At 54.0% G+C, this 27,785-nt stretch overlaps 1 protein-coding gene across 1 annotated transcript; it reads right to left on the minus strand.

Annotated features, from left to right (window-relative positions):
• Positions 1–1,268: 1,268 nt before the first annotated feature.
• On the minus strand, positions 1,269–26,369 carry CSF2RB (colony stimulating factor 2 receptor subunit beta). Its single transcript, XM_038550672.1, has 14 exons — positions 26,214–26,369; positions 20,231–20,468; positions 19,180–19,303; positions 15,769–15,959; positions 11,394–11,545; positions 11,142–11,310; positions 10,485–10,620; positions 10,172–10,329; positions 8,879–9,018; positions 8,026–8,185; positions 6,297–6,387; positions 6,025–6,082; positions 5,109–5,212; positions 1,269–4,471 (listed from the first exon to the last, which is right to left on the minus strand). Exons 2-14 carry the CDS (start codon positions 20,304–20,306, stop codon positions 3,322–3,324), a joined length of 2,709 nt encoding a protein of 902 aa, XP_038406600.1. The 5' UTR covers positions 20,307–20,468; positions 26,214–26,369; the 3' UTR covers positions 1,269–3,321.
• Between the last annotated feature and the right edge of the window lie 1,416 nt (positions 26,370–27,785).

Here is a 27,785-nt window from a genome sequence, read left to right on the forward strand (position 1 = left end):
ACCAGGGGTGTTCATTAACCATTGCGGGGTGCTAGAGAGGAAGCCAGGGAGTGACCTGGCACCCACAGTGCTGAGGCCTTCTTATTAGCACTCAGGAAAATGTCAGCGTTTCAAGCTTGGAGACTCACACTTATAATAATAAAGTTGTAGTGACTTTTGTTTCTGGTGGAAGATATTACCATTTCTTCTTGGATCCCTGAAATTTGTTCTAGGCCAGTGATGGTTGATGTGGGCCCGGTTGTCCTCGGGGCCTGGGGCTCTGCTTCTGGGGACATTAGTAGAGCCGTGAGGGCAAGAGGGAATCCCAGGCCCAGGGAAGCCAGGCTCAGGGCACAGGTTGGCAGATGCCATCTGGTACCCACGTTTTACAGCTGGGGAGGCCTCAATGGGAGGATCAAGGATGGCAAACTGCACTCCAAGATGTCAAGGCTGGAACTCTGAGCTGGGTCCTGGGCTCTATGAGGGCAGCCTGGAGCCCGAGCTCACGCTCTGGCCCTGGGGCTCAGGGAAGAGAACAGGCCCCTTTCGGCCACTTCTTGGGTCCTGTCTCCAACCATCCTTCATCTGGCCCAGCATTTGTTGTGAGTTCATTGTCTGAATCCACATGGACTCACCTCCACACACTTGCCCAACTATGAGGGGACCCCGAGTTGGCTTTCCTGTGGGGGATTGCTCCATCTGGGTCTGCAGCCCGAGTGTTCAAACGCACAATCCTTTACCCCCTTCCCACCTGGTTCCCTTTCCTGACGTTTCGTATTAGGCCAGAGATGCTTCATATTCTGATACAGAAAGCTCCCTTCTGACCTCAATCCCATGGAAATCAGGCCTGTGCTTTCTCAGGAAGAAACTTAGAGAAACACAGTAAGTCAACCAGGCAAATGGGAGGGGAATGGGTTTGGGCACGGGGTTTACCCACTCCAGAGCGGGAAAGAGTTCCACGTGGAATCCACCTCTCAGGGTGTTTATTAGGACACATATCCAGGAGGTCTCTCCCCTTGGGGAAGGCTCACAACAATTCTGGGGCCAGAAGTCCTTGCCTTTGAGCCCAGCTCTGCCCAGGGTCATCCCAGGACCTCCACCGGCTTCTGACTCTGCTGGCACTGCATTCCTGATCTCATCTACACTGTCTCTAAGCTCATTGTGGCACCTCAAAGACCCACAGGCCCTTCTGTTTCATGGAATTCATGTCCTTAAAGCAGCTGTGGTTTCAAACCGCATCCCCTCCCCTGCTATTCCAACACATATGTACACAAGTTCAGGGCTTGGGGTTTGTTTTACAATAAAAACATTTTATTGCAATTTTTTTCAGCTAACAATGTCTGAACATTTTGGAATTCATTATCTTGGATTTCTTTCTAATCCATGTAGGACTACCTCATTCATCTGTAACACAGGAGTCTACTTGAGAGTCACCTAAAGTGTTATTATTGTAACATGTCACTATTTGTGAATATTTACATTGTTTATAATTCCCCCCAACCCACCCCCCAACATTGCTGTACTGAACAGGGCTTCGACAACAAAAGTCACAAGAACATTGGGTCTGCACTTGTTAAAACATTACAAAGCTGGAACAACCAGAACAGGCCTGTGCCATTGAGAGGGCAATGTAAGATAGGAAAATTGCAAGCCTAGAAACCCCCTAAGTATATCAGGGACTTTCTAGATCTTAAAAGTGGTATTTGAGACACATGGATGAAGAATGGGTGTTTAAGCAACTACTGAAAAAACACCCAGGCCACTCTTTTGGAGAAAACATAAAGGCAGCTCTTCTTGCATGTGTATGATCCAAACCCATCACAATCTTACACAAAAAGCTCACAACACACACACACACACACACACACACACACACACACACACAAAACCCTAGGAAAAATATAAATTAGGACAAATGGAGTTTTGAAGTGGGAAAAGCCTTTGCAAATTTGACACCAACAGCAGAGCCAGCAAATCTACTCGAAATGCAGAAAAGTCTACATTGTGCAGGTCTACAAGTCTCATACACAAAATTAAAAGACAAACTACAAACTAGGGGGAAAACGTGCACCATTGATGAAAGGACACATGTAAACAGTTTTAAAAACTTAATTGGGAAAAGGTGAACACCCTTCCGGTCAAAAAATACGAGTGCCCAAGAAATACAAAAATGCGTGCAAACTTGGTAGTTATCAAATAATGCAAATTAAAACGATTTAATGCCTTTTTTGCATATCAGAAAGGCACAGATTTCAAGAAGCCATAATCCTTAGTGTAGGCCCTGACATAGATCCGAAGCCAGTGGAGGTGGGAGCTGTAAGGTTTTTCTGGAGGGAGAGCAGCAGGGTGATTCAGATCATAAGCCCAAAATGGTATAGGTCTTTGATCGTTTTCCTTTGTTGAGCAGTTCTTTCCAACATTTCTGGAGTGCACATGGTTTCTGGACTCCCTTCCACTTCTGAACTTCTGCAGGACCCACCAGCCCGGACCCAGAAAGCACACCAGCACAGCCAGCAGGCAGCAGGCACCCTGCCCTCTCAGGTTATAGCCTCCACCCAAGGCAGGGCCTGCAGTTCCTGCCTCCCCAGCCACCCAGGAGCTCAGAACTGCTCTTCTCTTGCATACCCCCTACCACACCCATTGCTGGGAATGCCCATCAATGCTGCCAGTTTTGCCACCACGCCTGGTGCTGCAGGGCCTGCCACTAGCAGGCCCGTCCTGCACTGTATTCCCAAACTTTCCCCCTCCCGGGTCTGTCTGCAGGGTGCTCCTGCCTCCCTCCACACAGGGGCTGCATTCTCCCCTGCAGGGCCAGGCCACAGACCCAAGCCCTCGACATAACCAGACATGTCAGTGCCAGAACAGGCTCTGACTGAGATGCGACATCTCAGAAGGGGCTTAGCTTAGACCTTAAACTACCTCGGATAATAAATCAGAAAAAAAAAAACAAAAAACAAAAAACAAACAAACAAAAAAAACAAAGAAGATGGTGGCAAAAGCCAGGAAAGCTGATAAAAACAAAACAAAACAAAGCAAATGAAAAAACCAGGGGCAAAAAGAATGAAATTAGAAAGCCCTAATACCCAAAATTAAGTCAACCTAAAATTAAGTTAACTTGAAAGAAAAAGGTGCATGTGTCTGTGTCTGTCTGTCTGTGTGAGAGAGAAGGAGCCAGCAGGGAGAGGACAATCGATTGGCTGAAGGTCAAGTAAGAAGGCAGGAGGTCCACCAAGTTCCTGGCCTCCATCTGCTCCAACGGGAAGCCACTCCTCAGCTTTGCAGAACGGAGTGTGGACAAGGCCGGGGCTGGTGGGAGGGAAGGTCCCAGGGCTCTGGAGGGTGTCAGCACACCTCCTCAGGCCTGCTGACATCCCAGGAGGGCAATGACAGATAGTCCTGCTGTTTGAGGGCTTTGAAGTGCCGGATGGCTGGCATCTGGGGAATGGCCTGGCACAGGGCCTTCTTGGCCTGGAACACCTGGTCATGGTCTTCAATCTCGGGACAGGGACCAGGGGAAGAGGACTTAGTCTGGGGCGAGAGAGGGCCAGATCCCAGGCCAGGGAGGAAGCAGTAGTCACCCACCTGCTGCAGGACCAGGAGGCCCTCCGGGTGGGGGGAGGCGGGGGCCACCTCTGCTCTGGGCTCCCCTGGGTTCAGGATGGGGCTACTGGCTGTAGGAGGAGCGGGACTGACCAGAGGGGACTTGGGACACTGGTCTGGGGTTGGAGGGACATCCACATAGCCCTCAATTTCGGGCTTCCTGTGGGCTGAGGCTCCAGGGGGCCCACCAGCCACTCCAAGATTGAGGCTGTGGTTCTGGTCTGAGGGCGGGCCCAGAGGGTGAGCTTTGGGGACAGATGGCAGCCCTGTGGGCAAGGGGAGTGCCAGGTCTGTAGTGGTGACATAGCCAGAGGCCAAAAAGCCATCCTCGGGGCCCCCAGAGCCAGCGGGCAGAGCTGTGAGCACCCCGTCCTTTGGGCTGTGGCTGTTCTCTGGGCCTTGACCGCCTGCCATCAGCCTGGGTACAGAGGGGGCCAGGCCTGCCCCTGACTCCAGGGAGGGGTTCCCCTCAGCCCCCGGGCCAGGGTTCCTCTCTGCATCCTTGGCCTGGTGCTGTCCCATCACCTGGGCCAACGGGACCAGCTGTACCTGCCCTCCCGCCGGCAGACACAGGTACTCCAGGGACCCCGAAGGCTGCGGCTTCTGGCTCCCGCCTGCCTGGGGGGGCGCCGGGGGGCCCACCAAGTCAGGCAGGGAGTGGCTGCGAGGCAGCCCCAGGTAGGGGCCGTTGAAGTCGAAGCCGGAAGCCTGGCTCTCGGGCCTGCCTGTGGCGGCGGCTGACCGGCCTGGCTGGGGCCCCGGAGCCTGCCCCGAGTACACGTCCGAGGTGGCCGGAGTTGTGTCAGGCTCACATGGCAACTCACAGACGTCCTTTGGGTCCTCTGTGGTGAGAGGGGACACCTCGCTGTGCCTGTAGTTGACAGGGAACATCCTGCAGGGAGGACGGATGAAGAGACATTGGGGCCACTTATCATTTGAGGTTTTCTGCCAGGTGTGGCTCCCCTCACCCCCTGCTCCCCAACATCCACCCAGGGCTGAGGCCAGGTTGATGCCCAGCCCGCGCATGCCCAGTCATGCCCTGGTCCCATCATCCCCTTCCCCCATGCCAGCAGCACCCCAGGGTGGAGTGTCCCTGGCAGCAGGGCAGGGAGAGGGCACCTGCTCCAGCCTCCTGCCTCTGGCCACGTCCGAGGTATGGAATCAGGAAGTTCCTCCTGACATTCAGCTGGTATACCTCTTGATTGATTGATTGATTGATTGATGATTTTATTTATTTATCCATGAGAGACAGAGAGAGAGGCAGACACAGGCAGAGGGAGAAGCAGGTTCCCCACCAAGCGGGGATCCCGATGTGGGACTTGATCCCAGGACCCCGGAATCATGCCCTGAGCCATAGGCAGATGCTCAACCGCTGAGCCACCCAGGTGTCCTGCCTCTTGCTTTAGAACAGGCGACCTCCCGGGATCTCTCCATCCTGAGCCACGGGCCACAGGCCACCTCCTCAGCCTCCAGCGCGCACGATGGGGCCACCCTCCCACCTCCCAGGGATGCGGTGCCCAGACACTCACCCGTCCAGCTCAGGGAAGTGGCTGCCCTGCAGCCCCTTGTGCGGGGGGCTCCTGCTGGCGAGTGCCAACATGGTGCCTGGGAGCCAGAGCCCAGCACTCCCGTTCTGGGAAGAGAAGGGACATTTGTGCCGTGAGTGTGTGGGTCCTCGAGGAGCTGAAGTGGGGGGAGGCTCCCAGGGGGTACCGCGAGCCCCCAGACACGGAAGGAGTCTTGGCGGGGCCAGCCCCAGCCCCAGCCTCCTGGCACCAGGAAGGAGAGGCCCAGGGAGGGGCTGGTGGCCGTGGGCCCTTGAGCCCCTGAGCATGAGGACCCTCTTCTGGCAAGTCCACAAATCTGGGGTGTCACTGCCTCCACACCCCCAGTAGCCAGAGACCCCTCCAGGGGCAAGCTGGCCCTGCCTGACTGAAAGGTCCTTGGGACCCACGTGCCGACACCCGCCTCATGACCCCCTCGTGTGCCCAGCCTCGCTGCCCACCCCCATCAGTCCCCTTCACAAAGGGGTCCTGCGTCCACCCTCCACAGGCCAACCCACCCGGCACTACCCTGGATCCTCCAAAGCTCAGCCCCACTGTCCTGTCTTGCACCCCAGAAGCCATTCTGCCTCGTGTCAGCCCACTGGCCCTGCAGGACTGAGCCTCTCCCCGCCCCCCCTCCCCCGGACCTTGCACCCCGTTCTACCCCTGCTCCGCTGGAGCCCTGCAGGCAGGGCCAGCCCTGTGTGGCTGCAGGTGCCCAGACGATGGCACAGCCGGATGTGCTGGTGCTGGCCTGCCTCTCAGAGCTTCCAGCCACCTTCCCGGGCCCCCTTCACCTCACACTCAAAGCCACAGGCCGGGGGAGGACGTAGGGACAGGGACACGGGTGCAGGAGTGAGGACCCCCTCCCACCCCAGCCGCCTTCACAGCCAGATCCTACCTGGAACAGGTGGCTCTTGCTGGGGTTGGGGATTTTCTCCTCCCACTTCCGGTTCAGCCTAGAAAGACACCCGGGAGGTGACAGCTGCCAGGGACCCCCAGGGAAGCTGCCCCACACTCATGTTCACAGAGGAAACGGAGGCCCAGGGAGAAGACGAGATTTGTCTCCACAGGGAAGGGGTGGCGGAGCAGGGACTAGAGGGAGCCAGCTGGTGGGGTCCCTGGCAGCCCCTGGGGCCCTGGGTGCCCCCGCCCCGCACAGGGTCCCCTTACCTGTACCCGTACATGCCGCAGAAGCGCAGGGCAGGGAACAAGGCCAGAGTGGCGATGACCAGGATGAGCACCAGGACCCACATGGGTAGTACTTCGGGAGGCCAGGAAGGAGAACAAGAGCATTAGCCTCTGCGGGGGACAGAGCTGGAGGCTTGGGGGTGGGAGGAGGCGAGGCCAGGGCGGTGCCCCCCCACCCTGCTCTACACAGCAGCCGTGCCTGGGGGTGCAGAGTGGGAGGGAAGACCAGACACACAAAGAACAGGGAACTGGTCCGCCCCTCAAACACAATGCTCAAGGGCTGGGAAGTACGTGGAAATGCTGGAGTGCCGGGGAGCGGAGCCAACGGCCAAGCAAGAATTCTTGAGATGTCTTGAGATGTCTTCCATGCAAAAAAGTGTTTTTATTATAGCAGGGGGACTGGACCGAGGCCAGAAAGGGCCGCCCAGGGATTGTGAGCCGAGACTGGAGCTGGGGGAGGTAAAGGCTGCAGGTTTAGGGACTTGTCATTTTATCTACATTTCTTTTGCCTTTGTTCCTCCACCAGGAAGGAGGTTAGATTCTTTCCAGTAGCAGGAGGTGTTATGGGGATGGCAGGGGGCGGGGTAAGGACTGGAGCCCGTGGCAATCATGGGGGACTTCCTGTAGGAGGCAGCACATAAGCCAAAGCATCGGGAAACAGGGAGGTTTGGAGAAGTGGAGATGGGAAAAACCGTGCTGGTGGAGGAACAGAAGGTAAAGGCCCATTGGGAGCCCCAAACTTCAAGGCCCTCACAGGCTGGGCCCCTCCAGGATTCCCTTGATCTCTTCCCTTAGGCTTGGTGTCCAGCCCCCTTTTCCACTTGATGGTAGCCCTCTTCCTGGGACTCCTCCCCTGAAGGCTGCTGACACCTCCTCCATCCTCTCTCTGCCACTACCTCCTGGACCTAGTCTCGTACTTGTCTCTCGGCAGCTGCTGGCGAACAGTGAGGGACCATGAAGCAGCGTGCAAGGAAATGGGGGAGATTCAGAAATCAGGGGGGCCTGGAGGGCTTAGTCGCTTAAGCGTCTGACTCTTGATCTTGACTCTGGTCTTGATCTCACAATTGTGAGAGTGTGGAGCCTACTTTATCTTTTTTTTTTTTTAAGATTTTATTTATTTATTCATGAGAGGCAGAGAGAGAGAGGGAGAGAGGCAGAGACACAGGCAGAGGGAGAAGCAGGCTCCATGCAGGGAGCCTGACGTGGGACTCGATCCCAGGATCACGCCCTGGGCCAAAGGCAGGCACTAAACTGCCGCGCCACCCAGGGATCCCCTGGAGCCGACTTAAAAAAAAAAAAAAAGGGAAGAGAAAGAAAAAGAAAAAGAAAGAAGAATCAGAAAGAAATGAGACCAAACCCTTCCAGTCTCAGGCCTCAGTCCATAGCTCCTGATGTTTACTGCCACAGTCATTGTAACTGGAAATTCAGGCTGAGGGAGGTCACTAGATGAGGGCTGCCACAAAGGCTAGTGAAGCCATGGGCCATATTAATAGAGGACTAAGGTCCAGTCTGAGGGAGGAGTGACAGTGAGGACTGCTTTTTACTGCTTTCAAGACCTCACCTGCAGTCAGTGTTGCATACCAGGTGTCACTTTGCAGCAACTAGTGACACACTGAAGAAAGGATACTTGGGTGGGGTGGAGTCACGTCACCCTTGTCGTCTGCCCAGAAGGGCTGCACCAAGAATAGAGGGTAGAGGCTGGAAGACATACCCCAGTCGGTGTCCCAGAAGTGCTCCTCACTCCACTCGCTCCAGACCCCGTCGTAGCCCCTGGTGGGCTTGACCCTCACTCTCGCCTGGTACCTGGTGGAGGGCTCCAGTGGTGGCAGCGACATGCTGTGGGCGTTCTCAAGCTTCTCCATCACGCTCTTCTGCGGGCACAGGTGGGAGAGCAGGTGTGCTGAGGCTGAGGCAGGGGGGTCCAGACCCAAACCTCTCCCGGCCCGCCCCCAGCCTCCCGGCTCCTCGGGGACACCTAGACCCCAATATGGCCTTCCCAGGAATGCTGTGCAGCATGACCGGGCTCCAAGGGCCTGCTCCTAGCTCCCCCACCGGCCACGTGCCTCCTGGCTTCCGTCTGAGGGGCTGGGGCTTGCTCTCAGGTTTCTGACTTGGGTGGGAGGGAGGAGCCCCAGGTTCTGCCTGGAGGTGGGGGCCAGAGACCGAACCCCAGGCTGGGGCCCTGTCTGCTTTATCAGCTCTGCTCTGAGCGGCTGCAGAGTCACATGCCAGATAAGACTCCTCTGAAGAAGAGGAGCCCGGGGCCTTTGCAACACCCTTCGTCCAGCTGCCCCTCTGCCCTCCGAGCCCTGACGTCTACATGGTTCACAGTTCAGGGTCCCGTAGTTAATGTTGGCCGTGTCACATCACCTCTATGAGCCGTAGCAGCTTCTCCAAGGGAGGGGACAGTGACCAGCCGACCACACAGGGTCATGGCCACTAAGCCTCGGGGGTTTCCTCTGACTGGTCACCTGCTGGGAGCCAGGCACCTGGCAGCTCGGGGCTCTCCTGCGTGTTTCCCCACCCCACCCCAGTCAGGCCCCTTCCCAGGCATAGGTCCTCACCTCCCATGAGACTGTATCTTTCTTGTACTGGACCTGGAAGGTGTGACCTATGTGCTTATAAAACATCTCCTTTGCCATCCAGTGCAGGGTGTAGCCGTCTCTGTTCTTGGTCACATTGAGTGTCGGGCGAGCCATCTGGACTGGAGGGAGGGAAACCTTTAGGGAACGATGTTCTTAACATTCCTCCAATGGGACATTCTTTGCGTTCCATGTTCTTCATGGGTGCTTTCTCGACCCGGGCCCAGCCCATCTCAGGGTCCTTGCACCACCCCCCTTCCCCATACCATCCACTTGGACCTGAGCAGCCCCTTTCTGGGGAGATGCTGAGATACACTTGTTTTGCAGTGAGGTGACCCAAAGTGTGGGTTACTCCTAGCACTTGAGTAAAAATGAAAGCATTAATAATTGGTCCTATTCCAGAGGATTCACTGTGTCATGGATGCTGTCATACATGCTCGATCTGCATGAGTTCCTGCCCTTGATTCCAACAGCAACCCCTACGAGGTAGGTACTACTCACTGGTCACGTTTCACAGACGGAGAAACTGAGCCCCTGAATGATTAAGTAACTTGCCAAGGACAAGTGGGAGAGAAAAAGATGACAACCCGGCAGATCCCCAGAGTGACTGGTGCATTCCAACTCGGGTGACCGAGACAGACTGACTGTGGCTCCTGCACACGCTGGAGACTGAGTAGAAGAGCCTGAGTCCCTGAGAAGCCACGCAGGAGGCTCCTCTGCATGGGGTCCTCGCTGTGTTAAAAGAATTGGAGGTATGAACCTGCAAGGAACTACAATTTCTTTGCACACATTCTTGCCCTTGATTTAAGAAGTCAGTCCTAGATCAGTTATTTTGAAGACTGCAAATATCCATCGGCAGAGGACTTTGGGAACCCAGGAGAGAAGAATCCAATCAGGGAAGGAAAGGAAAAGTTTGGTGAGGGGGCCCAGGGGGCATGGTCGGCAGGGGGGCTGCAGAGCTGGACAGAAAAGCAGAGATAAGCCAAGGGGAGGGGTGCAGGTGGCAGCAGGGACGGGGGGAGGAGGTCTTAAAGATGTGTGTCTGGGGATTATCAGTTGACTCTTCCTTCATATTATTTGCCTTTGTCATTGTTGTATTGTTGCTTTTCGAGAACTTCAAGAAGAGATTAGAATGACTTTTGCTCTTTTTGCTCACTGGGCTGCATTTGGTTGAAAGCGACAAACATGAAGAGCCAGTCATAAGGGGTCCTGAGTCTATGTGGGTGACACACGCAATGGGTTCACCCGCGCCAAAGGCTGGGGGGACAAACTCACTGTTTTCCGAGCTCTTGATGAACTTCTCTTCCACCTTGGGCCGCACAGAGACGGTGTACTGGCTGTGGTTCCTGGGGTTGGGCACGGGAATCTGGCATCGGTGCAGGACAAAGAGGCTGGGGAGCTCCTCCTTCAGCACTGGGGAGCACTCTTCCTCCCTGCGGATCACGATCACGGCAGAGGTGAGGGTGAGGGAGGCACGGGAGAGATGTGACCTCCAGCAGTGGCTTCCTCTGAGGCCCCCCAGAGTCAGGGGGAGGCCTGGAGAGGGCAGGGTGGCAAGGAGGGGAGCGGAGGGGACGGGGGCACTCACCCTGCACTGGGGCTGGGCTTGTAGAAGAGGGTGAAGGAGACTGAGCTGGTCACCTCAGACCACACTTCCCAGGAGCAGCTGAGCACGGCGGCCCCGTCGAAGAAGCACTGAACGTTCTGGGGCTGGGCCTTGTCGCCTGGGAGGGGAGACAGCCCCTCATTCATCCCCTCCTTCATTCATCCCTTCGCTCTTGGGGGGCCTACAAGCCTCATCTCAGAGCCATCATGGGCTTTAGCACCACAAAAACTCGGGCTCACCCCTAGCCTTCTGTGTGGCCGCACAGGTCGGAGAGTGAGTTCTGTGATCCATCACCCCCCCTCGGCAAGATGGGTACAGCATCTAGTTTCAATGTTGGGGGCCTCGACCTGGTGATGTCAGTTTGTTCCCACAGAGTACAGCGCTCTGGAAAACACAGCCGCTCAGAACGCCGCTGTCATTATCACTGAAACTGTTCCTAGCCAGGAAGTGTGCAGAAGCTGGGGCCGTGCACCGAGTAAGGTGCCGTCGCCACCGCTGCTCCCCGGTCATGGCAAGGATGGAGTCGGCCCAGGGCAGCTTGGTGGCATCCTGCTGGATGGGCCCCTGGATGCTTTCTGTCCAGGAGCCGAACGGGCTGCCCCCCTCAGAAGGGCATCACTCCAGCTTTGCCTGTGTTACCTGTCTGTGAGTGCCAGCGGACCTCTGGGCTCCACTGGCTGGGCCGCCCCGAGAGCCCCGAGTTGGAGGCCAGATGGGTGCGCACTCGGGCCACATAGGTGCTGCTGGGAACGAGGTGCTCTGGCCCCAGGACAGCCCGGGAGGAGTTGAGGTGGAGGGTGGAGGCCTCCTGCGGGGAGACAGGGGTTGGTGGAGCAGGTGGTGGCGAGGTTGGGCTCCTTGGCTTGGGTCAGAGCTGGCCGCGGTCCCTACCTCCCAGGAGTCCTGAAGCCGCTTGTAGGCCACCTCAAACTCCAGGTTGGACAGCCAGTGGCCCTGGGAATCTGGAAGGGCCACACTCCAGGTCAGCAGGAAGCGGTCCCCAGTAGTATCGATCAGGAGGTCCTTGGGTGCAGGAGCCTGTACTGGTGGAAGGGAGGGCAAGGGCCCATAAGGGGCTGGATGACTGTAGGGCGGCCTTTTATTTATTTATTTTTATTTTTATTTTTTTAAGATTTCATTTATCTATTCATGAGAGACACAGAGAAAGGCAGAGACACAGGCAGAGGGAGAAGCAGGCTCCCCCTACGGGGAGCCCGATGCGGGACTAGATCCCAGGACCCCAGGATCAAGCCCTGAGGTGAGGTGAAGGCAGATGCTCAACCACTGAGCCACCCAGGTGCCCTAGGGCGGCATTTTTATGTGTGTGTGCAGACAGGCTCCAGGCCCAGCGCTGCCCCTACCAGCTGAGCCGTGGACAAGTCCTCTTTTTTCTGTGGACCTTGGGCCCCTTACCTGCAAAATTGTGGGGTTCACTGTGAATGTGAATGAAAGTCACGAATATATCACACAAACTCCATGGAAGTGCTGGCAAATAAGCTCCCCATGGAGCCCCCTGCCCCTACCTGCCCTCACCTGCCCCCACCTGCCCCCTCCTGTGCTCACCTGCCCTGTCACCTGCCCCTCCTGCCCCCACCTGCCCTCACCTGCCCCCACCTGCCCCCTCCTGCCCCCTTTTGCCCTCACCTGCCCTCGCCTGCCCCCACCTGCCCCCTCCTGCCCCGTCATCTGCCCCCACTTGCCCCCTCCTGCCCCCTTCTGCCCTCACCTGCCCCTACCTGCCCCCACCTGCCCCCTCCTGCCCCCACCTGCCCCCATCTGCCCTCACCTGCCCCTACCTGCCCCCGCCTGTCCTCACCTGTCCCCTCCTGCCCCGCCTGCCCCCTCCTGCCCCCTTCTGCCCTCACCTGCCCCCACCTGCCCTGTCACCTGCCCCGTCACCTGCCCCCTCCTGCCCCCTCCTGCCCTCACCTGCCCCCACCTGCCCCCTCCTGTCCCCAAGGCTCACCGTGAGGCCCGTGTGGTCCCCCCTCCCAGCAGAGAGTGCTGTGGCCCACGTAACTGGCCCTCACCCTGTCCACTCTCCCCTACCACCTGCCCGGGGTCCTGCTCGTCTCAGAGCCCAGCATAAATGTCTCCTCCTCCAGTACCTTCTGGGACCCCCTCCCCTGGGCAGGATCCCTCACTCCTTTCCCGTCCTGTCCCGCTGCACGGTCCTTACAACCCTGGCGCACTCACGTGTTTCTGTTTCTGCCCCTGCAAGTAGTCAGGAGCTCGTGGGTGCCAGGGTGTGGGTCTTGGTAGCCCTTTCCTATCCCCATGGCCTGAGACGAGTGGTTCAGCAGTTTGGGGGACAAAGTGAGTGAATGATCAATGACTACATGAACATGTGGGCAACCTGCAGAGACTTTCCAAGAAACCCTTCGGTCAACGAACAGCACGCTTCTCTCTGCTGGGCCAGCATGCCACTCATCCATGAATGGCATGGCTCCTGCCTTCCTGAAGCTTCTGTGTCTGAATGCTGAGGGGTGACTTTCAAACACAAAAAATTCAATGAGTCCAAACAAGATGTAAGTGCTCCACGCTGGACTCAGAGCACGGCATGTCAGAGCTGGAGCCTCTGGAGAGCCGTAAGCCAGGAATGGCAGACTCAGGGCACCCCCTCTTCTATCTCCCTGCCCCTGCAGCCTCAGCAGCCTCCCTCATCAGTCCCTGCACGCCCAGCCCCCCGAGCCTGGCAGGGAGGGGGACTCCCTCTCAGCACGGGCCTCTGGATGCTGCTACCCAAAACTGAACTGACCGGGAACCCAAGCAAAAACCTATTCATCCAACCTGAGAGATTTCAGCCCCTAGCTCATTTCACAGGTGGAGACCCTGAGAGGGGAAGCAAAATGTCCCCTATGTCCCCGTTTGGAGGCCTCCAAGCAGGTCAGATGCACACCTGTGCTCCGCCCGGCACCGGCCAGCCTCCCTGATTCATTGCCAAGATGGTTGGGGCTGGAACTGTCCTCCCTGCTGGACATACGCTCCAGGAGGCAAACACCACACTCCACTCCCTCCCTCACTTTTCTTTTTTCTTTTTAAAAATATTTTATGTATTTATGTGAGAGAGAGAGAGCGCGCACAAGCAAGGGAAGTTGCAGAAGAAGAGGGAGAAGCAGACGCCTGGCTGAGCAGGGAGCCCGATGCGGGACTCGATCCCAGGACCCTGGGATCATGACCTGAACTGAAGGCAGATGCCTAACCGACTGAGCCACCCAGGTGCCTCCCTCCCCCATTTCTAAGTTGTTTCCATCTCCACCATGACGCCTGCCCTGTGATCAGGCCACCAGCTTCGCGGGGACAGGGATGCTGACTGGCTCATGCACCGCTTTGCTGGCGCAGGTGGGCGCTCAACCAGAGAAGAGGTCAACGGACGAAGTGTGTGTACACCGTCGCTGTGGTCTGGATGCCCCCCTGCTCCCTTCCCCTGACCATATTCCAGTGGAATCCTCATCATTTTTCCCTGGGATGAGTGCCGTAGGCTGCGTTCTGGGCCCGGCCTCCTGCCGCAGCCTGTCCCCTGCCGTCCAGCCTGTGCGTCGCCCGCGCAGCATCCTCACATGCGATCGCGGCATGCCCCTTCGACGGCGCTGCTCCGCGTACATGTTGGCTTCCACACCCCTTCGCGAGGCACAGAGGTGTCTCCAGGTTGCGCTCCTGCCTGTGCTCCCCCTCTCCTTCCTCCCACTGCCCAGCCCTTCTGAAGTGGATGCTCCTGGGATACAACGGTGGATGGTTTTCCCAACCTGCCTTGCCCTCCGTCTCCCAGCCTCTGCGTGTGCTGTTTTCTCTACCAGGGATGTTCCTCTTCCTCTGTCCTCCCACCCACTCTCTTCAGCTCTCCTTGCAAAGCCCCTTCCTCTGGGAAGCCTGTCCTGTCCCCTAGGCTCCTCGCCCACTGCCCGTCAGCAGGTGGCACATGGCATCCACCTGTGGCTCACCCTCTGCTCTTTCCTGCCCCTCCGTGTGCTCTGAGCCCTTCCGGGCTGGGACTCTTTCTCATCCATCAAACGCGCTTTGAGACACTGTTTGACATGAATTCACCGTGGCCTCATCCATCCCCTCCTCCAGGCAACAGCTTTGTGCTGCTGTGTTGAAAACAGGCAGGAAGCAAAGGCCAGAACCCCCTCTCCATCCAATGCCTGCGGGTACAGTGGGGCTGCCCAGTGTTTGGGACCCAGGAGACTAAGTCAGACACATGCATCTGAGTGGCCTTGGGCAAGTTCCTGCTCTCTCAGCTCCATTTCATTTTCAGTGAAATGGGGTAAAAAAAAAAAAAAAAAAAAAAAGTAGTGCGTGACACTGCATTATTGTAATGATTAAATAAGACTGGGCAGGGTTTCCTAAAAGCCAGGCATCTATAGGATTCTTACCACGTGAATTTCAACTTTTAAAGATGTTCCCTCGAACATCTCTATTTCAGGTTCATTCTGAGCACAGATATAATTGAATTACGGAGATTGAAGTGCTGGTTATATTTCTGTGTAATATACAGTCAAATGAAGCCTAACTATTTACATAAAATGATCATTGGCACTGACCCAAGACCACTGATTTTTGGGACTGCTGTGGACACACTCGCTGGGGGCCTCCCAGGGAGGGCAGTAAGGTGACGACCCACATCTCTAACGTGCAGGAAGCAATCAGCAGACCTGACCTGTCACTGTCACTACTGCTGAGGGGTGGAACTTTGGAGAAGTTATAGAACTTCATCTAAAAATGGGTTATTACAGGGGACGCCTGGGTGGCTCAGTGGTGGAGCATCTGCCTTCGGCCCAGTTCGTGATCCCGGGGTCCCGGGGTTGAGTCCCACGTCAGGCTCCCTGCATGGAGCCTGCTTCTCCCTCTGCCTGTGTCTCTGCCTCTCTCTCTCTCTCTCTCTCTGTGTGTCTCTCATGAATAAGTAAATAAAAATCTTTAAAAAATAAATAAAAATGGGTTATTGCAGACACTGGATGAGACTAGATTGGTGATGAGTGCTTTCAAGCTGTAAGGTTTCTACCTGAATAGGAAGGATGGTTCTAGAAGGAAAGGCTTTATTGCTCTGGGTGTTGGAGCGGCCAGGGCCAGGGGAGGTGCCTCACATTGGGGCTCCTCACATTGTCTCTCCAATGCCTCTGTCATAGGAAGACCATACCGTCTTCTCTTAAGAGACTAAACCCACTGCCAAGCCAGCATCTCCGCCTCTCGAGGACTCACACTTTGGCCCTTCTGTAGTCTGGCCACCCATGGAAGGGCCACCCCCATCGGGGACCCCAGGCCTTACCATGCTGGGTCAGAGTAATGGTGAGCTGGGTCCCCAGAGGCCTGTCCGGTCGGAATGAGAAGTAGTCTTTGTCAGCAATAACAAAAATCTCGTAGGGAATGACACATCTTCTGGGCACACAGCCAGGACAAGGGTGGCTTAACAAGGCCATGTCGTTACTGAGGTCACAGGACACTGGCTTTGGAGGGTCCCTGCCAGGAGAGAACACAGTTAGCTCACAGTGAGGGAGAATCACTCATTCAACAAATGTCACTGAGTGGTCACTCTGTGCGGGGCTCTGTCCAGGGCCGGGGCACTGCCATCCTGGTGGAGGGGGACACATGTGAAACAACTGAATAAAATATGTCATGTGTCAAACAGAGCAAACTTTACATAGACAAATACAACAGGGAAGGCTGATAAGGAAGCCAGAAGGGCTGGGGTGGGGTTGCAATTTCAAATAGAGGAGACAGGGAAAAGGACTCATGGAAAAAGTGACTTTAGGGCAGAAACTCGAAGGAAGTGAGGGAGGGAGCCATGCAAATTCCGGAAAATGGGGAGTTCTGGTAACAGGAAGAGCAGGAGCAAAGGCCCTGGGGCAGGCACAGGCTTGGGGTGTTGTCTGATGAGGCTGTTTCCCAGTGTGCATGGAGTGGAGTCTGTGCAGGTGGGAGGCAGAGGAGACCAGTAGCTCAAGGCAACAGGTAGCAGCTTTTAAAAGGAATTTAAGGAATTTGGTTGTCTCGGCAAGTGGAGAAAATGTAGAGTTACGAGCAAGGGAGTGCCATATGGTGATGTATGCTTTGAAAGGGTTCCTCTGGCTGCTGGGCTGTGGATAGAATGAGTTGGGGGGAGGGTGGTAGTCTTGGAAACTGGGAGACCAGGTAGGAGGCTTCTGGAATATCCAAATGACAGGAAGTGGTTTACACCAGGGTGGTGATGTTAGCCCTGGCCAGATTCACATTTTGTTTAAAGATGAAATCGAAGCATTTGCTGATGGATTAGAGGCAGCGGTGGGGAAGGACAGGTGTAAAGCAAGTAAAAGAATATACCTCCCAGTCGTTGGATGGGAGCTTCTAGGAGCTCCCATTCAGAGCAGTGGGATGTGGGGATGAGCAGCGCGGTGTCTGGGGGCAGGAATTTGGTTTAGAACATGGGAGTGGAAGACCCCTTTCTCTAAGGACCTGTGGAGAGACAGGTGCACCCCGGGCCTGGAGCTGGGGGGAGGCGGGGCTGGCGAGCCTGAGAGTCACCAGGGTGCAGCCTCGGGCTAGGTGGGGTCTCTGCCACTGGATCAGAAGGTAAAAGAGCAGAGACCCAAGGATGAATGCCTCCCCCCACCTCAGTCCCTGCCCCGAGCATCTCACCCTCTCACACTTGGGGTTGGAGACAAAAGAAGGGAGGGAGCAAACAGGGAGAAGAGAAGGTGAGGGTGGGGAAGACACAAGGAGGGGGTGAGTGCGGAGGCTGGAGATGAAGGTGCTTCACGAGGATGCGGTGGTCGGTCCATGGCAGGTGCTGCCCACGGTCAAGGAGGGAAGGACATACACATGGTCAACAAGCACCTGAGAAAATGCTCCCCATCACTTGCCATCAGGGAAATACAAATCCAAACCACAATGAGATACCACCTCACCCCAGGGAGAATGGGGAAAATTAACAAGACAGGAAGCAACAAATGTTGGAGAGGATGCGGAGAACGGGGAACACTCCTGCACTGTCGGTGGGAATGTGACCTGGTGCAGCCACTCTGGAGAACTGTGTGGAGGTTCCTCAAAGAGTTAAAAATAGACCTGACCTATGACCCAGCAATTGCACTGCTGGGGCTTTACCCCAAAGATACAGATGCAGTGAAACGCCGGGACACCTGCACCCCGATGTTTATAGCAGCAATGTCCACAATAGCCAGACTGTGGAGGGAGCTTTGGTGTCCACGAAAGATGAGTGGGTAAAGAAGATGTGGTCTATGTATACAATGGAATATTACTCAGCCATCAGAAACAATGAACATTCACTATTTGCTTCAACGTGGATGGAACTGAGGGAAATTATGCTGAGGGAAATAAGTCAATTGGAGAAGGACAATCATATGGTCTCATTCATTCGGGGAATATAAAAAATAGTGAAAGGGATTAAAGGGGAAAGGAGAGAAAATGACTGGGAAATACCAGTGAGGGAGACAAAACAGGAGAGACTCCTAACTCTGGGAAACAAACAAGGGGTGGTGGAAGGGGAGGTGGGCGGGGGGTGGGGGTGACTGGGTGATGGGCATTGAGGGGGGCACTTGACGGGATGAGCACTGGGTGTTATACTATATGTTGGCAAATCAAACTCCAATAAAAAATATATACAAAACAAAACAAAAAAACAAAACAAAACAATAAAAAAGGAGGGAGGAAGCGGAGAGTGAACATTGGATTTAGCAGCAGGGAGGGCTTGGGTCTTGGGCAGGAGGAGGCCTGGTGGGGCCCACAGAAGCCCCGGGGTGGGGCAGGTTCAGAATACTGGAAAGACCCGAGATGCAGTGGGTCTAGACCACTCCTTGGAGGAGGGTCACCTTAGAGGGAGGCAGAGGACCGGGCCCACTGGAAGAGAAGGGGGTGAGGAGGCACCCCAGAGCTGCAGCCGTTGCTGGCGTGTGTAAGTGGGGGCCAGGGCATGTTTGCTCAGGGATTGGAATGAGCCCCTGTCGGTGGCACAGGGACAGCAGGGCCCGTGGTGGCAGCCAGAACGAGTGGGATCCCAGGGGGTAGCTGCAGACAGGTGTGGGATAGGAACTCGCTGCGGGGCGCACCGGGGAGGTGCCAGACGGGTAGGCAGGCGGTGTGAGCACAGAGCATGGAGGGAGCCGGAGCCTGTCTTCTGGGGGCGCGTATCTCAGTGCAGGAAGAGGCACGTCACAGCCGGCGGTGGGGGGAGGTGGGGGTGGCAGGGGAGTGTGGAGATGGAAGCTGGGGGCTTCCAGGAGCATGGAAGAGAGAGCTGAGGGTGCTGCTCTGGGCCGTGAGGAGCTGCTCCTCCCCAGGGCTGGCCTCCCGCGGGGTCCCCCTGCACCTGCAACACCAGCCATTTAATTAATTACTCCTATTCTGATGAGTTGGACTGTCACCAGACCCCAGGATGGTGTGAAGAATCTTCCCAAACGGCCATATACCCCGGAGACCCCATGAGGGAAGAAGAGAAAACCCACCCTCTGGAGGCAGCAGGGCCTGGGGGAGGCGTGGAGACCAGCCCTGCACCAGACACGGGGCACTGGTCCCCACTCAGCGCCCTGAGGCCAGGAGAGGGACCTCACCTCCATGGCCTTGGCTTGCACGTCTGGGAACCGGGCACCATACCCCTGCCCGCCCACCTCACAGGCAATTCTGTTCCACGGTGATGAAATACGATTATCGCCGGCCGGCCCTCCTGCCCACGGCCGGCATCACTCACTCATTCAGCCTCCGGTAGAGCGTCAGGTTGATGAGCTGCTGGGCCTCCCGAGTGCTAGCCCACCTGCAGGTGATGTGGCTCCTGTAGTCATTGTAGCAGCTCAGAGTCTGCAGTGGGGTGGTCACTGCCCAGGGAGAGGCAGAAAGGGGGTCACATCTCTCCCCTCCAGATGTCCCTTGTCACCACCCCTCCCGAGCCCTCTGGGGTGCCCAGGGCTGGGTAGCGGTTTCCCAGAAGCCTGAAGCAGCTCCTGAGGGCCCTGAGGGGGTCGGAGGCTCTGCGGGGTCCTGGCTGCGGACCCTCCTGAGTGCAGAGAAACACAAAGATCTAGTCGAGGCACAGCATGTTTTCTGAGCCCCTGCTGTGCCCTGCTCCCGGCACAGGGTCTCCCTCCAATCCCAGGAGGGACACATGCATCCAGTTCGGGCCCTATCCCGGAAGCCCTTGGGACCCTGGGAGGAGAGGCACAAGGCCACCCCTAAGGGGCAGCATGACCAAGTCCTGTGGGACATCCCTGCCACAGGCCTTATAATTGGGGAAGAGAATGTGGTTCTCAGGGTGATCAGAGAAGCCATGTTTTCTGGGAGCCCTTGGGGAGGGGGTTCTTGGGCCTGAGGAGCTGCAGTAGCATCCCAGCAGGGCCTCTGGGCAGGAGGAGAGTGTGGGGCCAAAGCAGGGAGAGATCACCAGTCTGAGGGCCCCGGGGACAAAGGCACCAAGGAGGGAACTGGTCAAGTCGCCAGAGGGGCAGAGTGTCTGAGGTGGGGTGGGGGCACAGATAGGGCTGGACCGGCCAGCCTGGAGGTGAGAGGCCACAAACGCGAGGAGAAGTGTGAGCAGAGAAGCCACACAAGCACAGGTGGACTTTCAGGAGGCTGGAGAAGAATGAGGATCCAGGAGGGGGAGTGAGGTGCCAGAGAGGATCAGGAAAGGAGAAAGTGAGGCAGGGAGGGAGAGGTCTAAGGGCTTCCTAGGGGACATGTGGACATGGACTTGCTTAAGAACACCCTGTGAGGAAGGGCTGAGAAGAGGGAGGAAGCCACGGGCTCACCTTGGGCCCCTGCCTTGCTGGGCCCCCAGAACAGAGTCAGCAAGATGACGGGGAGCAGCCGTTGGGTCAGGACCATCTCTGGGTCAGCTCTGGACCAGCAGGTGGCTGGCTCAGGGGTGTCCAGGGCTGAGCAGGGGCTGGGGTTTTCACTGGCCTGGAATCTTCTATTCTTCCCCGGCTGGAGGCCAGGCCAGACCCATGCCCCCGGCTCCTGTGAATCCTCTCTCCAGGACTCCCCCTGCAGAAGAGACACCAGCTAAGAGCTGCCCCCTCCCATCCTGTAGCCCCTGGACATGGCTCATGTTGCAGAGTGAAGCCAGGAGTGATGCATGGGCTCTAGGACCCCTGCCGCCTCGGCCTGGCACCCAGGATAGTCCCTTCCCCTCAGCTTCAGTGCCTAGGGTGAAACTGTGAGGAAGATGCATTTAATGGCTTCTGAAGAAGTGGGTACCCACAGGTTGTGCATCAGGAACTCCTGCGCAATCCCCTGGTGCTGGGAAAACCTGAGAGGCAGCCCTGGTATTTGATTTGTTCTGAGCTCTCTGCGGGCCCCTGACCTGATCTGCTTAGAGCAATCACAGAGTGTGAGACCCATAGTGTCCTCCCCTGGGTGTGATCACACACATCCTCACGCTGTGTGCACACACACTCAGGGCCGGGTGCTGTCCCGCCCTCACTCCATTTACTGTCATCCCTCCCACACCACCCTCAGAATGCCCGTTCCCTTTTCTCTGCAGAAGGCTGGGGATTTCCTCTTTTCATTTTGTCTAGCCCTGGGAAGTACCCAGGAGTATAGAACAGGGGACAGTGGTTCCTTTTCTCCCTGTAAGATTGTCTAAAACTTCAAGATGCACATATGTACACAAAGCAACAACTGTCTTACTTGGAAAAGCACAGCTCTGGACGCAGCCGACTTGACCTTCAGCACAGCCTCTGCCTCTCCCATGTGAGCACCCTGGGTTGACCCACCAATGCTCCCTGAACCTTGTTCTTTCCATCAGTAACATGAGCACAAATACGTATCTCATATGAGAAGAACCTAACTCGATGATGTTTATAGAGTGGTTAGTCCGATAAAAGCTTAGGAAAGGGGCACGTGGGGAGGGTAGCTCAATGGGATAAGCATCTAACTTCAGCTCAGGGCATGATCTCAGGGTCCTGGGATCCAGTCCCAAGTCGAGCCCCGAGTTGGCTTCAGTGGGCAGGTCTGCTTCTCTTTCTCCCTCTGCCCCTCTCCACTCCTTGTGCATGTTCTCTCTCTCTCAGATAAATAAATATGATCTCAAAAAAACCCACAAGGCTCAGGAAAGAGGAGTAGGTTTGTTTGGAGCTGGAGGAGGAGAGTATTTGTCCACTTGAGCTCCTACAGATCGGGGCAATGCCACCGGGTAGGGGTGTGAGTCCATGTGGCTGGCACAGCTTAGTCTGCCTACCTGGGACTAGCTAAAAATCCGGAGCTTCTATTTGGGTCTTACCACAAGTAGAAATACTGCATGTGTAAGGAGAGCGATTCATCCTAAAATAAGTTAGAGGTTTAATTCCAAACAAAATTTAACACAATGATTTTTTTTTCAGAAACTCAGGGAAAAAATATATGTGCAAACAGCTAATGAGATTTATCAAAAACAAGGAGGCTCCCCCTCAATAGCAAAATTTATTACGAAGATCTGGTAAGTAAAGCAACGTGTTGCACCCACACGATAGATCAATGGACATACTGACCAGGCAACTCTATTCTACCCAAGGGTGTATCACATAGTGGAGGTTTCATGAATCAATGAGAAGGAATGGAATATGAAAAGTGCTAAGACACTCAAACAACCAGATCCACCTAAATCTCTACTCCACACCATCCCCAAATACCAGATTAATGACAAATTTAAATATAAGAAGTTAAATCATATTAAACTTGCACACCATGTGGCAGATAGCCAGTGAGCTGTCCCCTTTCTCCTTGGTAAAAGAAGCTCAGGTTTCAGCTGGGCTTGGTGCTACACAGAATAAAAGATTACATTTCCTACACTCTTCTATTGCTAGGTGTGGTCCTGTCATTAACTGTTGTTTAAGGAGATGTGAGTGGAAATGTTGGGTGTGCCTTCCAGAAAAGGCTTCTTAAAGGGAGTTGGCTCAGGTCAGAAGGTCCATGTTGGCCCTCCTGCCTCTCCTGCTTCTTCCAGCCTACAACTTGAAAGTGATGGCTGGAGCTTCAGAAGCTGTTTTGGAATATAAGGTTACCTTGAGGATGGAGCCATATGCAATAGAAAGAGCGAAGCCTGGATCTTTCTTGTCTCTTTGGAGCAAACATACCAGGCTGAAAGTGCCTACCTCTGGACATCTTTTATGTGAGAAAAAAAAAAAAAAAAAAAAAAAGACTTCCACATTGTTGAACCACTGTTGTTTGGGGACCAAACAGATTTAACTGGAAATAGAAGGAAACTTCACAGGGCTTTAAGGAGATGACAGTCCACTAAGTGAAGGACAAACCTCATTTTTAATAGTGCCATACTCAGTCACATGCTGGTAAACTTTTGGTTATCCAAGAATAAAAGGGTAATCCTAGAAGCTTCCAGAAGGAAACAAACACTATTTTCAATGGAATAAGGATCAGTTGGCAAGATTTTCTTACAAGTGACCTGAACTCTAGAGAGTGATATCCTGAAAACACTGAGGGAAAATATATTTAAACCTAGAATCATTAAAGAGTCAAGGTTACATTGGCACTTGAGGGCAGAAAAACACAACATTTTGGAGATGTAAGGGCAAAGAAAGTTTTCAGATCGTTGCCAAGAAACGCAATTACTCTAGACTGTATTCAAGGAAAAAAAATTGTCCAAGAAAGGTGGTGTGTGATACTGGAATTAGTGATGAGAAAAGGAACCAATAAGATTTATATTAAGTAAAGAATTGTTACTTATAAAGTGGAAATTCCCAATCACTATATTCAAGTAAAACGTAGATGATCCTAATGAGAGTTGGCTGTGAGATTAGAGGTAGGAAGCAGAGAACTGAAAGGCTGTTGAGCTAAAGATCCATGTCTCATTTGGAGGAGCATATATATGTTAATTACACCCAAAAGCTGTAGGAAAATATACATTAAATGCATGTGTTAAAAATGTAAGGGTTAAAAACCTCAAAGAGTGAGAGATAAGCATGGGAGCAGAGGACTGATGGGGGAAAGACAGGAAAAGGAGGGAGAAGGAGAAAAGAGAAGAGAAAAAGCATACACCCTTTCACTCAAAAGAAATATGCACACCAAAATTCCCAAATTCATGAAATATTTAACAGTAGGAATAAAAACTGGAAATGAAAAAAAAAAACAGAATTCATTTCAGACAAAAAGAATGTCATAGGACAATCTGACAAAGACTTAAAAGAAGACTGCCTCAGGGCCACATAGGGATTATTCCAGAAACAGATGAAGAGCCATTAAGAAATCTCTTCATGATTAAAGGAAGCAGACCAACAGATTAAGAGGGTAAAAAAGATCAACTTCTCTTGACAGATGCGTCTCAGTATTTGATAATACAAACGCCATTCCCAATTAAATAAACCACCAGATGAACCTTGGCAAAGGAGGCATCGAAGGGAACATTGGCGTTTTGGGGGTAGCGACTGCAAAGCTGTAGTCATGTCAGAGTCAGAGAAAAGTGTTCGTATCCTTCCAGTTAGCGGCACAAGCAGGAAGGCTGCCCACTATTGCCATTTCCAGAGGTCAGGCCTCCCCCACATAATCTCTAAATTCAGTGCAATCTAAACCAGAATTCCAAAAAAGATTTTTAATCTTTGGCTTGACAAACTGATTCTAGATTTAACAAACCAAACATGAGAGATGGTTTCTATGAGCCAGTAAAATAATGAGAAATATAATCGTAGACAGATGGATTAGGAAACTGGGAAATAACCAAGCAGGAATTTGAGAAGTAAAAGCGGCATTTCTAATCACAGAGGAAATGATGAACTATGTACTCATAATTATGATGTTGAGATAATTAGCTGATCTTTTTTTCAAAATTAGATTATTTACGTATTATCCACCCCTCCAAATTCTAACACTCTTATATGAAACAAGTTATCTTAAACATGGTAAAGAAAAGAGCTAAGTGATACTCTGGAAACATATATTTAACCAATGTAAATACAGTGTTAATACACCTAATAAATGAGCCATTCCTACAGTAAATATGTAAAAGGCAAGGAACTCATAAGAAATGGACAAAACATCTCTATACCTATCATAAAAGGAACCCAGAAGGCCAGTGAACATATGGAAAATGCCTAAAGTCACCCATAATCAAGAAAAGGAAAAAAAATCCATGCAAGATTCAGATAATTTTCATCCATTGGACACAGTTTAAAGACTGATCATCTCCTTAAAGAAAAATTGGCCTTTTATCCAAGTCAGCTACTTTGAGGATGAACTGACAATATTTATTAAGTTTTTAAACACACAGTCTCTTGCTCAGTAATTCTGCTTCCAGGCATCCAGGCTGCAAAAGAAACACTTTTGCAGGTGTGGAAAAATTGGAAACAACCTAAATGTGGGATCAATATGGGATCGGGTAACTGTGGTGTACACCTACTAATAAATGCTATTTCTTAGGGTCAATAAATGAGTTAAATCTATATGTGTTAGTGTGCAACGTTGCCCAAAATGTAACATTGGGTGAGAAAAATAAGTCATAGAGCGATACGTATATTGTAATCCCATTTACGTACAGAGGAAGACTGCATTCCTTGCAGTGTGCTCAGAGAATGTTTTGGAGAGTAGGATGTGGGACCAGGGGGTAGAGACAGCTGGCATGTTGTCTTTTGTGTTACATAATTCTGGGTCATTCTGACTGTTGGATAAAGCAGATACCCATGTATTCACTTAGTATTAAACACCTCATTTAACAACTCATGAGCTATCCTATAGTATCGGTGGGTATGGCACAACACGAGAAAAACTGGCGAATGAGAAAAAGAGCAAGCAAAAGCTAACAGGAAAGGTTTCACTCCCTGTAAAACTATTTGAAAGCAGGAAAAATGAGAAGTAGAGAAAATCAGAACCCAGTGATACAAAATTACTACAGGGTCTTTGAAGCCTAACTACATACCATTGCAACTTGTCACCAGGGTGTCTGAGGAGGCCCCACAGGCTCAGACCCCGGTGTGGATCATGGGAACACCTGCACCCCCCCAAACGGCAAATGCAGGCACCTGTGCACACCCTGAGGCAGCTACCCGGAGACATCCCCCACCTCCCACCCCACACCTGGCCGGCTAGCACACCAAGGCCTAAATCCCACAAAGAAACAGAGGCTCAAGGTGGAGGATTCTATGGCAAAACAAAACAAAACAAAACTTTTTTCCAGGGGGAGAAATAGTCCCTGTGCAGGGGACCAGACCCTTTTTCGAAACTTCCAAAGTGAGCTTCCAAAGCCACACCAAGCTCTGTGTCGGCGCGTGACAAAGCTCCAGGTTACCCCCTCTGCCTCCCAGTCTCCCTGCACCCCTGTTTCCCCAAGGGCACCCACACCCTCAAGCGCACACATGCCGTCGCTCTCCCGCTGTCTCTTTCTAAACCAGTGTGTCAGGGACTGTCAGCACTCTTCCTGTCCGGGGACCAGGAGGCAGAAACCAGGGGCAGGGGAAGGATGTTCCCAACATCTTGGTGACACTTCGGTGGCCAAGACAAGACAGACTTAGGTGTCTGACTCCTGGACCTGACTCTCCACCTCCCCTGGCATCCTCCCTGCTGCCAGGACAGTTGGCCCCCAGCCCTAACAGCCCTTCACATGACACGCAAGCAAGGTGGGGGCGCTGGCTGTCCCCTCGCCCACTGGCTCCCAGCTTTCCCGAGAGGCCCAGCCCTAACCTCCCCAAGCCCCGGGGCACACCTGCCCACTCCACACCCCCAGGCTCTCCTTGTCCTGGCTTCCCAGCCCTGGGCTCCCTGCTCCCCAGCCCCACCCGGAGCCCACCCCTGAAAGCCATAAGGTACCTCTGGACCTCTTGCTGCTGGGACGCATCAGCCTTCTGCTGGATTGTCCAGGCGACAGGGAGCCTCTCACGCTTCCTATTTATGCTGACGTCGTTGTTAGGAAACAGAGAAGCAGAAAGAGGAAGCGACACCAGGCCAGGACGGTTTCTGTGACTCCTCACAAGATTGCCCAGCTTCTTAGAACTGTGGACACCAAGATACCCTTTTTTTTTTTTTCTCAGCCTTACTGACTTTGCAAATGTTGTTCCTTCTGCCAGAAGCACTGCTCCCTGTACACACACTCCTATGCATCCTCCGTCGGCTCAGTGCAAAGTTGCTTCATGCAGCTCTCCCTGCCGCCCCAAGGGGATGCAGGGGGAGTTGGTGGCAGTAGCCAGAGCAAGGGACAGTCCAGAGCCAGACAGCGCTGGGGGGCTCCCACCCCTACACCTGCTCAGAGTGTGACCTTGTGCAGATGGCTGGCGTGTGGCTCCGTGGGGTCTCAGGACCCCCACCTGTTACTTGTTACAAGCAGCTACAGTCACGGAAGGGCTGTTGAAAGAATCAAATGAGATTCTCAAATCAAATGCTGCATGAGATGCTCAGAGTCAGGCATACAATAGCCCCCAAGCATTAGCCCATGTGACTGTGATTGCCCTGATGTCCTTCTGTCTTGCACCCCCATCCTGTCCCAAAGTCCTCAACGCGCGTGGCTGTCTTTCCCCAACAGTCTTGTGTGTGGCTCACTTTTCTCTGCCCATCACCCAGCACACCCAGGCCTGGTACAGAGGGGGCTCTTAGCCACGGGTGTGGAATAAATGAGTGAATGACTCCTGAGCACTGCAGGGGTGGGGCTGAGGCAAAGTGAGTGAGACACATCCTTGGGCCAAAGACGTAAGGGGGCCCAAACACCCCAACGCTCAGTAATTAGGATAAATAATATTTTCGTGTGGTAGTGTAAACAATAACACAACAAAAAATTCGCAGCAAACAAAGTATGGAATGTTAAATAAAGACACACTCAGTAACAGCGCTACGTGAACCGTAGTGGGGTCTGGGGCAGAAGGAAAAAGCAGGGCCATTTCTCCCGAGCAGAGACATGTGGAGGAGGATTCCAGGGGAAGAGGGTACGGTGGCAGGGGCGGGGAAGAGGGGCTAGGGGCTGGGACCCTGTCACAAAGTCATTGGACTCCTGGCCTTCCTCCTGCCAGGAGTGGCTTGGAATGTCCCACGGGGGGCTGGAGGGTGAGGGGTGCATGGGGAGGGGTGGAAATGCCCATGCTGGAGGGTGGAGTGGCACCTGCAGGACCTGGGTCCTCCCAGTCTCTTGCTGGTGTGACATCTCCTGGTGGGGAGATGTCCCACAGGGATGTGTCCAGGGCTAGAGAGGAGGGAGGTGAAGTAATGACCCAGGCCTTTCTTCTCTGGGCCTGGTCACCCAGAGCCTAGCTGGGAGGAGAGCGGCCCTCCAGGGGGCCAGGGTGGGGCAGTGTCCCCCTGCCCTGTGGGAGCAATGGGGCCAGAGGAGGCCCACGTGGCTGCTGGGCTCTCCAGCCGTGGGGGTTTCTGCTTTCTGCTGCTGGGGAGCTTGGG

Source organism: Canis lupus, chromosome 10, assembly GCF_011100685.1.
Source record: "Canis lupus familiaris isolate Mischka breed German Shepherd chromosome 10, alternate assembly UU_Cfam_GSD_1.0, whole genome shotgun sequence".
In the NCBI taxonomy this organism is placed as follows: Eukaryota; Metazoa; Chordata; class Mammalia; order Carnivora; family Canidae; genus Canis; species Canis lupus.